At 43.2% G+C, this 14,713-nt stretch overlaps 2 protein-coding genes across 2 annotated transcripts in view; one reads left to right on the forward strand and one right to left on the reverse strand.

Moving 5' to 3' along the window:
* The window catches only part of LOC111074466 (protein takeout), a 152,133-nt gene that overhangs the window by 66,335 nt on the left and 71,085 nt on the right, over window positions 1-14,713 (forward strand). The gene's annotated exons all lie outside the window — the stretch shown is intronic.
* On the reverse strand, window positions 8,314-9,344 carry LOC111081522. Its single transcript, XM_022377605.2, has 3 exons — window positions 9,177-9,344; window positions 8,815-9,124; window positions 8,314-8,748 (listed from the first exon to the last, which is right to left on the reverse strand). The coding sequence occupies exons 1-3, from the start codon at window positions 9,284-9,286 to the stop codon at window positions 8,371-8,373; spliced, it is 798 nt and encodes a 265-aa protein (XP_022233297.1). The 5' UTR covers window positions 9,287-9,344; the 3' UTR covers window positions 8,314-8,370.

Genomic DNA, 14,713 nt, shown 5'->3' on the forward strand with positions numbered 1-14,713 from the left:
ACGAGATGCAGCAAATGGTTTTGATTAAGACTAGTGTAAGCGCTTGACGGTGCTCATACTAAAGTTTTGTATTTATAAAGCATATTCAATTTAAGAAATATAGAGGATTCCCACTTAGACTGTTTATCAGTATCGCTTCTCCAACTTGATGTTAAAGAGGTTGCATCAACTACGGAACTACCACTCCTGCCCATTCTTAAGAGCGGGTCTCATCCAATGAGCAAAGCTCATTCAACCACATCATAAGTCCGCTTGTATTTCAGTATATTTTAATAATCTTAATAACCGTTAGGCTTCCATCCATCGTCCGCCATTTTGGGAATCATAGCTTACGTTTACAGTGGTCGCTCACCGCAGCATCAGCAGCAGCAGCATCCAGCGGCGTTGGTGGCCACCAAAAGTCAGCAAAGAACTCAACGGAAACTCACAGCTTTTTCATTCGAAAGCCAAGTAATTACGCATTCAAGTAGAAAAAGTTTATCTCTTGTCGAAAAATTGAAAATTTTCATTTCATAAAATGAGATTAAAAACGCGAGTTCTTTGGTTGCTGCTGTGGTGTGGCCAGTCGAGGAACGGGGAGGGAGCGAGGACTTGGATGGGGGCATGGAAGAGTTCACTGGGAGCTGCCGTGAAACCCGTGCAAACCACAAAACCCCGAGAAGGGATTCGAGGGAGATGAGAAAGTTGCTTGGCAGGGAAGGGCTTAAATCTAGAAAGTTTACTGCCAAAATATTTTTAAGAAAATTACAATAACGTCGAAGAAAGCGGCCTGTGGGAGAGGGGGAGTCTGGCCGAAACAAGTAGCTGAAAAGGAAAATAATAATGGCTGCCAGCCCGCGACCGAGGACCAGAGCTTCCCCAGAGGAAGGGTTTCAGAGTGCGAGAGGCTTAGGCCGATGTCGATGAAGGCGAAATGCCTTTGTTGACAATCTGGCAACGCCACAGAGACTCGGTGTGTGTGTGTGTTTTAGTGAGTGTGTGCGCGCCGTTGGGGTGTTTGTCATTCCAGGTCCATACGCACTTTCAACCCTTTTCGCGCTGGCGGGGAAAAATTGCGTAAAGTGCAAAATTTACTGGCGGCGTGCGCTGTGGCTGTGTTTGTATGCGAGTACTTACATGTATATGAGTAAATGTTACATTATATACTCCAAAATGTTTCATTTTACGGTATTATATAGCATGTACCCTCGTAGTACACGGTCTCTTATTCAAGTAGATACATACTACAGGCGGAAAGGGTTGGCTGGCTAGAGAAGGATTCCTCTTGGCAGTTATTGGATTTCAAAATGAAATCCAGTTGATGGCAAACGAAGCTTTGATATGTGGGTACACGCTGCCTTAGGAGCTCGGTAGTTAAATAAATTAACAGCCAGCGGGCAGAAGCGTATAATTATGGTGGTAATGTAGCTGGCTATCCCAAGGGGATTATATTTTCGTTCCACTAAAATGAATTTGAAAGTAACTCTTCTAGAGAAGGAGGAGGGCGAAAGTACATATATCCATAATCTCTGAATGCCAATAGAATGTTTAAAGAATATTATAAGGTAATGCTCTGCTGTAGTTCGAACTTCGAAGCGAAACAAAGCACAGATGTGCCGACGGCATAACCAAAAAAAATAAAATCAAAATTAGCCAACTCACAGTAGCATCCGGCAGCATCTAAGGCAGCTGCAACAAAATCTAAAAAAAAAAGCAGCCACTGATATGGTGGATTTATGGGAAAGAGAAAAGGTAGAAAAATTTGCATATATGAAACCAATTGCCGAGGCAGGAAAATTGAGAAACGAAACTGATTCCCTGCTCGGATGCTGCCAGAAAATACGGGCGGGCAGGCACTGGGAGTAGGGGAAACGCACTTCACATGACAGACAATATGAAAGCGAACATACACAGAATGAAATCATTTAGCGCACCGAAAAGGAAAGGTGCCAAATGTTATACAGGACAAAGAGAGCGGGAAAATGAATCGCTTTCATATGCAAATTGAAGTGCAATCCGAGCGAGTGGAATATAAATCATAATGCAAATCTGATTTTGATTTGGCACGTAGCCTACAGTTTGATAGAAGGCTGCCCTGTACTCCAATAAAAGTGGAGCTCTTGAGACCTCCCTCTACTCCACCAAACTCTCCCTTTCCTTCATTTTTTCTCTCTCTATCTGTATCTGTCTCTCTGTGGACCCCCCAAAGACCCTTCTAATCCCTTCCAAATGAAAGCAGCGTGCGGCCTGCCTGAATATGCATTTAAGTTTTCCCTGTCCTCTATCTTGTGCTCCGTTATGTGTGTTCTGAGGAAGACAAAATGGCGTCGCTACTCGAACTAATCCAATTTATTACAGCTCCATAACTTTTCCCTACTTGCTTTCTTCCATCGTTGCCCTGCGTTCCGTTCCACACTCGAAACTGACAGACGCTAAATGCGTCTTATTAGATGAGCTATGTGTGTGTGTGTGTGTGGGAAGGCTTCCCTCACCAAACCTCTCCTTTTCCCAGCGAACTTTGACTGGCGCCCCACCTCAACCTTCGAAGGGGTCGCCCGCTTCAATTTCAAGCTTCTATCTATTTCTCTTTCTTTTTTTTGCCTTTTTATGATAAATTGCATTTAGCAACCACCGACGCCAAGTTGCCACCACCACAGCACCACCAAACCAACACTGCCACCCTCTCCTAGACAAATTCAAAGCTAGGGGTGGGGATGGAAGTGGGGGTGGAGTGTGCATGCATTGCCATTATTGTTGTTAGGATATGGACACACTCGTGTAAAGGATTTAACTTTCGATTAAAACTAAGGCTACCGCTCACCCTTAAAAGCACTCTTGGAAAATGGCCGAAGATATCCGAGTATAGCTAGTAGCACATAAAGTATTTAGATAAAAGTATGCTTCGTAAATGCTTTCACTACAGAGATAGAAAAAATCTACTACTTAGTACATATACAAATACTTCTTAGCATACAAAGTATGGAATGGGGTTTTACTTAATGCTTGGGCTACCCGCTTAATCACTTTCTTTTTTTGTTTCTTACCTTCCCAATAAGTATCCACAGTAAAGCCGAAAAAACTCTATGCAAGCAACGATATTGCCGCTCCAAAAAGTGACAATAAATTGCAGGAAAATTTGTTTACATTTTAGTCGCCACAGCATCCAGAATCGGCGGCATCTGCAACATTTTATGGATTTTTCTGCATTGGAGAAGGAAAAATATTTACTTGGGTTCACCCATAGCGTAGGATAAATGTCTATATGCGAGCGAGCCTGGAGAGTCCACAGAGAACTCAACTCAACTCAACTTGATTTTCAAGCTGATTTCCCGCTGACAAATATCGCGTGTTTGTCCCTGATCCTTTGGAGCGTTAAGTGCATTCTAGCGGCAGCTCAGCTCAGCTCCGCTCCTTTCGTGTCTGGGAAAACAATGAAAAATTCATGCAAATGAAAAATAAATGCACACAAGCCAAAAAGGATAATGCAGCATGGAGCACCGCAGAGCAGAGCAACGAGAAAATAGAAACACATTTCATGTAATTTCGGACTCTGGTGCTTCGTTCACGTTCCACGCTCACCGTTTTTGTCTTGTCCTTCGACTCCTTTGTCTGCGGCACGAAATTTTAATAAATTATGCAAAAATTTCGTGGTTTTCGCGCTTTTCCCTTGGTCGTCCGTTTCTCCGCTTTCTGCTACATTTTACTTGCTGTTTTATTCAAATTTGTGTGCATTTTTTATTCGCTAAGAAAACAAAATTTAACACAGAAGGATTTGGTTATTTGAGCGATTGTGGCATGAATGATGAGTGGTGGAATGGAACAATCAACCCTTTGGGCAGATGCGACACAGCATCCAGCTGTATCCACTGATCCCTTTTTCTGAGCGATCCGCGATCTCCCCGACATCTCTTTGTCTAGCGATCAGGTAGGCATGACCCTGCTGCGTATGCAAATTAGTTTGATTAAATATTTAAATTAGGGTCCCTACCAGGGGACCTTTTCCGTGAAAGGCCAAAAACATTGACAGCTGCGTTTTCCCTTCTCGAATTCGTGGATCGTTTGCTTGAGTTTATTTCAGTTCACCTCTCGACCTCGAAGAGTGAGGACGGACCCAAACAGCAAAACGGGAGCATGACCATCTACTGCGTACACCTCCATTAAGTATGAGTATCTCAAAAATCGAGTGGCAAGCAGAGGCATTTTCATCTTATATGTACAATTTTAAATTTTTCACTGTTACACAGATAACTGTGTTTGGATCCGATCAATCGCATCGTCCTAACAAGAACGAAATTACTACCAGAACCTGACGGAACCAAGGCACGAGCGCTGGTCTACTCACGGTGGGGACTTTTCTTGGCTGCATTGCTTTTACTGAGTAGCAGACGCAATACAAATGATTATGTTTATACTATTAAAGTAATTTACTAAAAAATGACGCCCAGCCAAAACAAGATAATCCCAGTGAGCGCTACACTGGCTCTTCTCTGTTGCTGATCGTCAAAGCCAACCGCTTTAGCTGGAGGTTAAGTAGCTTGCTGTCTACTTAAGCATAATCGAAGTATGGTGCAACGATCTGGCGATCAGACGTCGAGTTTGATCTTCGGTCCATCGGAGGCTGCTCGCCCAGCTTTATCACAACATTTTGCCATGAAGATGGATTAGTGTGGTCAGTGCAAGCTGCTGATCATGGCACCATGATCGTTTTTCCGTTCGCCTACTCTGCTACTCTGCTGGTAGCCAAGGTGCGAGATCTGCAAATAATGTGGCAAGCTCAGTCGCAGCCGCAGTTGCAGCACCAGACACAGCCCGATCTTCATACCCAAGCTTGAGTTCCGCAAGGCCAATATGGGGGCCAACGTGTGCCGCTTGGCTGATCTCAAGCTCACCCCCCACCGTTCGTTAAGCGAAAACCGACGTCGCCTTCTCTGTGGCCTCTTGTGTACGGCTTTATTAACCCCTGCCGCTGATTTGGTGATAACGATCGTAATCGTAGCGGTACTCTAGGTGCAACACATGTTGCACTTGGCTCCCTACCCTCCAACCCACCAATGATGAAGCACGGAGCATGGTGTGCTATATTATTTTCCCTAATTTAGAAAATAGTTCTGGCAACTCAAATTAGTATGATTCACTGTTCGCATTTATCGTACGTTCGCCTTGTTAAAATCGGCTGTGCCTGCCTATCGTTTGCCCTGAAAAGCCAAATTGCAACCGAACCGTCGCGACGGGGGAAACATGTGTTTTAGCTCCTATATGGTTATGATTATGGGTTGGCTATAAGATCCGTAGTGGAAGGTATTTCCGCATAGCTGGGCCAAACATGATTCGACGGTTGTTACTAGCCCTTACAAAACGCAAACGTTCTTTATTGGTAAATGGCCAATTTTCGGTTGATGTGGATGTTCTTAGTGATCCGAAATGTAAGTTAAAGAAAAGTTCCTAGTGTACTAGATTGGTCCCTTGCTTGTCATAGTCTGCGATAGTGACTATATTCAGACAAATAAATAAAAATGTTTATTAAATCCATACTCATAAATATGCATGGGGAGTACAGGGAGCACATACTTACATATATATAGCAGCTGTTGCGGGGAGGGGAGGTAGAGTTCTTCTAATTAAACCAAAAGGGGTTCTGCCTCTCAGAATAAAAATCCAACAAAACGTTATACACATACATATGTACAGACTCGTACTCGTACAGAGTGAGTGAAATAAATGCTCTTCGAATACATTCATTCGCTTAACGAACAAATTAAGTACCATAAATATGCATGAGAAACCGAAACCCCTTTAGAAGAAATGAGTGCATATTTATACAATCCCGGGCCTCCATAACTCCCCCTGGTGAGAGTTGCAGCTGAAAGCTGTTTACATAGTTGCCGTGTCTAAGCAAATACGAAAGTTATTTAATGAGACTCGCTATATAGCCGGAAAAGGTTTACAATTAAGAGAGGAAAAAACGTTGTCTGTCTTCCTTCATTGGATGGCATTTTCATGTATTTGGCTTTGCGGTTCATTGATTAATATCAAACTGTTTATTAGGGGTAGAAAACATCCCCTGCCTAAGGACATGCTCGTACCTTTGGTTAACGATCCCAAGCCAAACTCTCGCTGTTTGTTTAATTGCGTTTTCTTCGAGTTTTTTGCATTTTATTGTTGATTTGTCATTCCCAGTTAGGTGTAGATACGTATTCGTATTTTCTGACAACGCGAGGGTGGATGGGTGTATCCCTCCTAAACTCACTTCACACAATTTTATCAATCGCCATACATCGTTCTTGAATCAATCCGAAGCCGTCCATCTATCGTTCTGCCAGAGTTGCTTCCATCAGCCAAATGATTTTAATTTTAGATTAGTTAAATGGAAATAAAACGACTATTCCCCATACTCGGATTCCAGCCGTTTCCCATCACACACTCACATCATCATCATCGACGTTGTCGTATTGACAGGCATGTCAATATGGCTTATTACGAGTATTATTTGGCTTGCATGGCTCTGCTTACTTAATTTAAAAGACACCCAACGATTATTGGTTTGAAATTGCTTAGAACACGCGAGTCGAGTGAGTTTTTGGCAGTTCTTTCTGCCAATGTTTTGTGTATTTATACGCTCGAGTAAATAGGTAGGCGTTTATCCAGAAAATATGTTTTTATATTGTTTGTTCATTGTAGACGGCGGTTGTTTTTACCTTTTAGGTAAAGGACGTAAAATATGGAATTGGGAGCACGTGTGAACCCTCAGCGTATAGGCACACAAGGCAGATTCAGGGGGACAGCCACTTAGCAACTCTTTCGGTGTCATATGTCCGCTGTCCAGTATATTTCAATGTCGTAGCAAACACAGGACCATTAATCTTCAAGCTCCAAGCAGAAGAACCACTGGGCTACATTCTCATTGGCCAGTCACATGCAATTTGGTGCTACTTGTTGCCGCTGCTTCTGCTGATGCCCCTGCTGATGCTGAAGGAGCCACGACCCACCGTCGACCAAGGCAACACCTTTGGAGCGTGATATCGCCTCACCTCTCATGGTGCGATTTGCATAGCGTTTAGCTTGCCACATCGGCGAGGCGTATTAATATATTTTAGTCATAAATGTACCGCGTTCCTTTCATGCCATGTTCGGTTTCACATCTCTTATCCAAGCCATTTGTGTTGCGGTAGTCTTCAGTAGCCGAGTCAGCTCAGAGTAGAGGCATCTCTTTTGGTTTCCCACGTGGACACGAAAAACTTTTTTATGCGCAACAAGTTTTTCAACAAAAATTCTCATCTGATAAATGATATGGCAAACAATTCCTGACTCGATATGCATAGACCCGTTGCTGGTGGTCATTAATAATCGCTATGGTAGAAATGGAAGCCAAGGAACGGAACGCCACCAGAGAACGTAGCTCTTGACACCACTTTGTTATTTTGGCTTTTGTTAGACTAAGACTATCTCATTTTAGTGGTATAACTACTGCTAAGTAATCGAAAGTAATCGAAGTACTTCATACACACCCAAATACCTTCAATAAGCGTACCGAGGAGCAAGCAACACCAAAAGCTTCCACACGCTACCACTTGCAAAGGGCTGGTGATGGATTATTGGTACGTGTTGCTGGACGAGTATCGAGGATGTATTATGGGACGCAGGACAGGCAGCAACAGAAACACACGAGACTCATTAATCCTGGAGGCAAACGGAGGCCAGGCACAGGATCAGGACCCTTACCCGCCGCCGCGCCATGACTCATTTGTGCTAAAAACTTTGCCACTTGATAAATTGCCCCAGCACCAGCACAACACACACACACCACTTATTGTCCCCCATCTTACCTCTTTGCTGGGGGAACGGAGTTGGTTAAGTTGGCTCTGGGCTCCCGCTCTAGGTTGCGAGATCGTACTGTTTTTTGCCTTCACATTTTTCGATAGATAAATACTTAACACGTTTTTGCCAGTGATTTAAATGCTTCTCTTCGCCCCTTCTTGTCAGCCCTTCAATCATTTGTGTGAGCGGCAACGACCTGAAGAGCTCTTCGCAAAGGTCTTTACACATCCCACTGGCATTTTGATATGCAAATACTTGCCGAAGGTTTCCCTCCTATTTTCCTCATTTGCTGCTTTCGTTCTTTGCACTGCGATGTCTGTTTGACGCGCACCGTCACCTCGCCGTCTATGTCACGTTATCTCAAATTTATTTTTGTTTGTTTTGAGCCTTTGTCACGTTTTTGTGTTGATTAATAAATGCGTTTAATACAATTTTGGAGGTACTGGTAGATGAAGTCAGAAAGTGCCTTCGGGCCTTAAATATGCGGTTAATATGCCGGATTCGAGAATAAATGTTTTCTTTAAAGTTTTTGTTTTTTCTCTCAAATTATGGTTGAAAATATATAAGAACGTTTTATCAATCAGTATCGCTATCGCTATTGGACTGTTCATTTTCATAGTCCAGACATTTAGCCGCCTCTGCATCCGAGTCACCCGATTCTGAGCCGGTTGACGAGGGTGAGCTGCTCCGTGAAGTTGGAGCTGAGGTTTTAGGGGATGAGGTTGCCGAAAGAGCATCGTAGTCTTCGTCGTCAGCATCTGAGTCCTGATCTTCGTAGCTATCGTACTCAATGGCAGTCTCATGCTCATCATCAGTTTCATCCTGATCCACCATCTCCTCCGTGGAGAATTCTTCCTCTGTGCCACTTGATTCTTCTCCAATACAAGTGTCTATTTCAGCTTCGACGAGGCCCTCAGGTCTGTCGTTAGTATGTTTCTCGATTGACCCACTCCCCTATCAAACAAGATTCGAGATTCAAAACTACTAGTTATCTTGGGACAGTTGGCGCCACTAATTTACCAATTCCATGCTTCGATTTCTGGACAGAGTCTGAACATCATGTAGCTGTTTCATCAACGCATTTCTTTCCATTGAGTGGTATTCGCGCTGGAGATGACACTCAGTCTGCAGCTCTCGGTTTTCCTTGCTCAGTTGGAACATTTCGCTCAAGATTCGATGCTGCTTGTCCACTATTATATTCACCAGCTGTTCTAGATTCTCAATTGTGACCTCATAGTCCATCAGCTTCTTCTTGAGGAGCCAATTCTCTGCACGACAGTCGGCTAGGTCTGAGGCCGACACTGTCATCTCCGAAGATTCCTTTTCCGCACTAAGAGATATCAAATGCATACAACATGGCTGAAAATCAAAGCAAAGCTCACTCTTGTATAATGTTCTCGGATGGGGTTTCCTCATCAGTTGCCAAAGGAAAGGCCACTTGATCCATGTTGCTGTCTAAGCCAGGCGCATAATATTGGCAAATGCAAGACATTTTTGGGTCAATTTTAGAGTCTGTAGCAATGTTGAAAAGAGGAGATCAGGTGACTAGATACTCGTAGAGTGTACCCAGCACTTGACAGACTTGGCAACGTTTGGACGCTGCTCCCGCCCCACTGCTGCCTCCAAAGTACACCATTAAATGAAAACTCACTGGCCAGATAAGGGATTGAAGACTTCCAGCTCCCCCAAAATGTACTCTATTTTTCAGACTAAGTCCCCAACTCCGCTGGGGTCCTGGCCTGTGAACACTTTACGACTTGACATTTTCACACTTTGTTGGCAACGAAAGCTTTGAACGCTTCCTACACATTCCTTCCTGCAAGCCAAGTCAACTGACTTTTGGCTGGTCCTTGTTGCCGCGTCAATTTGGACGTCCACATCGATGCAAGCCTGCACGGACTGTCTTCCGCCCGGGATCTGGGATGTGTAAATGTGTGGCTTCAGCTGCCGCGAAGGCAAAGAGGTGGAGCTGTGTAAGTCTTTTTTGTGTGTGAGTTGGTGGATTGAAGTGCAAAATTGGTTTAAGTGTTTGCTAAATTGGCAGCAAAATGGCTTTTTCAATTTATACTCAACGTTTATATGCGGGTAATGCTTCCACAAAGTTTTACCAGAAACTCAACATTTACTTTGTCCCCTCCTCAGCTTTTTTTTTGGCAACAAGTGGCGCCTAGCTGGGCAATTGATATTTTCCACTTTATTTTTAGTCTTTCATGGGACTTTCAGGGGAGCCTCTGGAAAGTAGCCCATAAATATTACGATACGAGACCTGGACATAAAGCACGCCCACTGCCCATTTCACACGCTTGGAATCGACACTAAATGGTGCTCCTCTCTAGAGTTCAGTTCTCCTTACACATACGAGTATGTATCATTGATAGCTGCGATAATCATGGCTTACACCCGAGCCATCTGTGCATCCGTGGCAATGCCCACATACTCGAATACTCGGACTCGTATTTTATGGCCCATTTGAAAATGCCTTAAACGGCTGCAGCAAACTCAGTTGAAGTCGAAAACAAAGGTAATCGTGATACCTAAACAACGCCAAATTACATACCAGAGGGCGCTACGCAGGCCATGTTAACATAAATTTCTTGCGCCTCCTCAGTTTGGCTACCACCCTGCCCCGGTCTGCCCCGGTCTGCCCCTGCCGGCCTTCCATGTTCCGAACAAAGAGGATCGCGTCTGTGGCATCGGGCCAACCTCCTAAACTCGCTGCAAACGCTCCAAACACTCAACTTGAAACCAGCAACACATGCAAGCGCACATTTAAAAAGGCATAAGTCATACGTGGCTAATAAATTGATTTGCTAAAGTGGATTGGAGTTCAGTGCTTTGACATATACAGGGTCTTTCAAGCTTCGTTGGGTGGAACAGGAAGGTGGAATCTTCACATAATCATTAACAAGCCCCCTTTACGGTCCAACCAGAGTCAGCTATTTTTTGCGCTTGGGAGAAATGTCTTCTGCACAGAGTTCTGCACATAGAGGATTGGAATACCCGTAGTAAAGACTTACTGAACTCCTTGGAGGCTCACTCACACTCAATACAAAGACGTCGGCTAGGAAAAAATAGAAACGCTTAAAATGCCAGTTTGAAGTCTATTATTTGCTGGACACGAGCATATATTGATTGCATCGCAGTCGCCTGGTCAGCCAGAAGATTCAGAAAAGCAAATTGCTTCAACAAATACGAGTACTTGTACTCCCAAAGAGAGGATGGTGAAGGGATGGGAGAAGGACGGAGGGGATGTTGACGGCAGAAGGAAATCACATGGTAAAATGCACACTTCGAAACCGAAACGCAAAAAGCAATCGAACCTCCGGTTCGGGGAGAGAAGATGTGTTGGTTTTCAAAACCCGTTTGCAGTCAGTCTACGAGTAGTCCAGCTTTGGGAGTCCGAACAAAGTATTCGGTGTCTTGGCGGCTTCGTGTAGTGCAGCATTTAGCGTCTTGATCGGTTTATCACCGATTAATTAGAGTTTGATAAATACGCGCACGCCGTGAGTAAATAAATCATGGCAGCAAGCAGAATGTAGCGCAGCAGACCCAGCAAAATACGAGTACTGCTAGATGGGAAACGAGCCCTAAAATGAAAGCCTAAGATTTGCATATCCATCCATCCGTTTAAAAAAAGTAGCAGTCAAATGTAGAGGCAAACATGTTTTAATTTTGCGCGTTTTTCTTTTTGATTTTTCACTGCATTTAGCATTTTGTTTTGGGCTGTGGTTGCTTTTGACCTTTCCCTCACAAATAGCAGCTTTTGAAACTGTGGGCGACGGAGAATATAAAGGTGGTGTGGGGTCGCTTGTGCAAAAGTACAGAAATATCTTTGAACATTTTTCTGTGGGAGCATTAATTATGAAAGAACTTTCGTTGAGATGCGCTTGATGGCCACGATGAGATGGCGACAGCGACAGCGGTCCTGATGAGCAAGGGCTTTGTGAATGCCAATTTGATGTTGCTTTTTTCGGTTTGGATTTAGAAAGGGGTTAGACGGAGCTCTTTTGGTGGACTCTTTTGACCCCAAGGTGCTTTTGCATTATGCGCTTGGCGAATGCGAAAAATAATGACATTTTTGTTGTTCAATTTTTCACACTGAAGGACCGCTTTGAGTAGGTATGAAGGATGAAGGGTTTCGCATAGGGAGTGTGTTGCACCCCTTTTTTTGCATAGATTTTATTGTGGGACTTTTAAATTATATATTTAGTGCTGGAAATATTGTTGTTAGATCTACTGGACTAGTTTTCCCAAAGCCGTTTAATCTTCCTGAATACCCGACTCTTGTTTTTCGGAAACTTCTGAAGTACACTAAAACTATTTTTATTTTTGTGTGCTGACTTGTGCGCTTTTAATTTGGCTTTCACTGCCAAATTTACGAGACTATGCATTGGAGAACATTTTATGGTTTATTGCCCCAAGATCTGCCACCGCTAAGCAGCAAACAACAGAAGCTTTGGATGGAGGTTATTATTATACTGCGACTACTTGGCACCATGATTGCTACCTTTTTGCTGCATTCGGATTGCATTTGTTGGGCGACGTCTTTTATTCTTGCCCATGGCAGTGGCAAAATTGTTGACCACTTTCTGCTTGGCAGCGTTTTTCACTCTACTTCAGTCCTGACCATACACTTGCCTGCTCTACCCATTCTACCCATGCCACTCTTTCTCCTTTTTCAGTTTTTGTCGCATTAAAATTGCTCTCAAGATATCTTCGTTACGGAATGAATGACTACTTGGGGCGGGCTGACTGGTGAGTTTCTCTTGCGTTGGACTCAAAGTATTTGCGGTTTTCTCTTCACATCCTCTTGCACAATTATCCTGGTTTCAATATGACTGCTTCATAAACAAAGACCAGGTCCGACATCTCCTGGATGTCTCGCATTGAGAAAGGGCCGGGCCAAGGAATTGTGCACAAAACATTATTATTATTTCTGCTATTTGTTTCTTGAGGAATTTTTAGTTGCTTCTTGTAGTTTATCAGTCTGTGGGGTAGGGGATTGGGTTAAACTCCTCGAGGCCTCAGTGTGCCTTTTGCATTTTCTGTGCTGGTATGTAGCCACAAGAGAAGGAAATTATTTTTCCAAATTTATTTGCCGAGTAGTGCATAGTTAGGATATCTTTTAACTTTTATACGTATCCATGAGATTTCTGGAAAATATCCCAAAAAAAAGTGTATGTAAAGTATTTATTATACCGGTTATTTGAGATAGTAATTTGTGCACTTTTCTCCTTTTTGACAGTGCAAATTCTTACTTGTATCAAAAACTTTGAAAACAAATTTCTAGCGAAGGTAAGAAGGTAGGGCCAAAGAAAATATAATAATTGTTATATTGTCTTTGGTCATATGCTCTGTGCATAGGAAAGAAATTTCGGGCAGCGCTGTCGGCACACCTACAGCGTACAATACCAAGATGCTGCATGAGGAACAAATAGGCATTCCATTTTCGTTTGACGCTTCTTGGTACGGGCGCGTGGGGCTATTTCTTCAATTCTCTTTTAGGCTCTGAAATGCTACTGGCTTCGTCAATGCTAAAGTCTTTGGAGTGGCACAGTGGGGAATCAGCCGAAAAGGGGTTGCACAGGTCAAAAAATGTTATGAGCTCTCTGGAATAAGTGAATATACGCTTCTAAAAGAGAATTTTCCAGAGAATATGAGATATAAGCACTTAAAGTTGGAAATTTTTTCAGTGTGAAACAATGTATTGAACTCTTATTCGATTATTAATTTAGCCAGCTGATATGGGCAAAGGCCCCATTATGCGAAAGCATTCATATGCATGCGCAGAGAAAGGGGCATAGCCGAAAAGAGAATTGAAAGCCCGCGCGCTCCCTCTGTACATATGTATGTATAACGTAGCGATAAGACCCGTACTAAATATGCATGTAAAGAGTTCTTCTGCTGTTTCTGATGGAGTTATCAGAACGTACTATCTTTTTTTTTATTTTAAATAACCAAACGAAACCATTGGGTTTTCGATAGTCAATTTAAAAGTATCCTGCAGCAATATTAATTTTAAATTGGCTTAATTTGCACAAAGTGCCTCCCTTTAATCACCCTAAATAGCCGAAGGCAGAACACGCAGAGAACTTTCACTTGCCATTTTTCAAACAATCAAATCATTACGACTGTCACTCATACATATGTACCCCTCCTTCCCGGAGATGGGCACCGGCAGGGCAGCCCTTGCTGTTTTTACGCACACGCGTTGACATTTATCAAAATTTCAACTGTCATTTAATGGATTCATGTTGCCTGTTTAATTTTTGAACTTCTTTGCCGAAACACGCAATTGAACATTCATAAACCACGACTCTGGAAACGCCTCTACTTGTGACTTTACCTCCATTACCGAAACCCGCAAAAGTACACGAAGTAACAGTAATAACCCAAATTTTCGAGATTCGCAAGCGTATATATTTGCGTGGATGAGAAGGGAGCGAGCGTTTTCCAGGGGGTATGGTACGCATCCAGCAACACCCGCAAGCCACTTGCCAATTTTCTCACTGGCGAAATTTTCCAGAAGAAAGCACTCAGCAGGGACACGTGACAGTTGCTTGGGCTGTTCTCGATTGTGAGCTAGCGAAAAAAGGTTGCGATTTTCCATTTCCCCTAGATGTGACGAACGTGCGTAGCAGTCTCAGTCAAGTGTGTGATATGCGGTGGCTTTTTAAGAGGGTTCGAATTCTGAATAGATTTCTTCATTGAGATTTGGTGCAAGGAGATAAGGAGTGGGTGCTACTCAGTAGTCTAAACGGATGTAATCTTTAATGAAAGTGCCGTATTAATTTCATTCAAATGTGCTTATGTTTTGAGACCTGAATCATTCCGAATATCAAATCCTACACCTCCCTACCCCCTACGATTACTGTAGCTCAATCGAATTTTCAGGGAATAAATTATTATTTCAATTTAT

The sequence above is a fragment of the Drosophila obscura genome, unplaced genomic scaffold, assembly GCF_018151105.1.
Source record: "Drosophila obscura isolate BZ-5 IFL unplaced genomic scaffold, ASM1815110v1 contig_151, whole genome shotgun sequence".
Taxonomy (NCBI): domain Eukaryota; kingdom Metazoa; phylum Arthropoda; class Insecta; order Diptera; family Drosophilidae; genus Drosophila; species Drosophila obscura.

Coding starts and splice junctions, on each gene's coding strand:
- LOC111081522 (XM_022377605.2), bottom strand. CDS start 9,286: ATGTCTTGCATTTGCCAATATTATGCGCCTGGCTTAGACAGCAACATG. Junction 9,125..9,176: donor TCCGAGAACATTATACAAGA/GTGAGCTTTGCT, acceptor GATATCTCTTAG/TGCGGAAAAGGAATCTTCGG. Junction 8,749..8,814: donor GAAATCGAAGCATGGAATTG/GTAAATTAGTGG, acceptor CTTGTTTGATAG/GGGAGTGGGTCAATCGAGAA.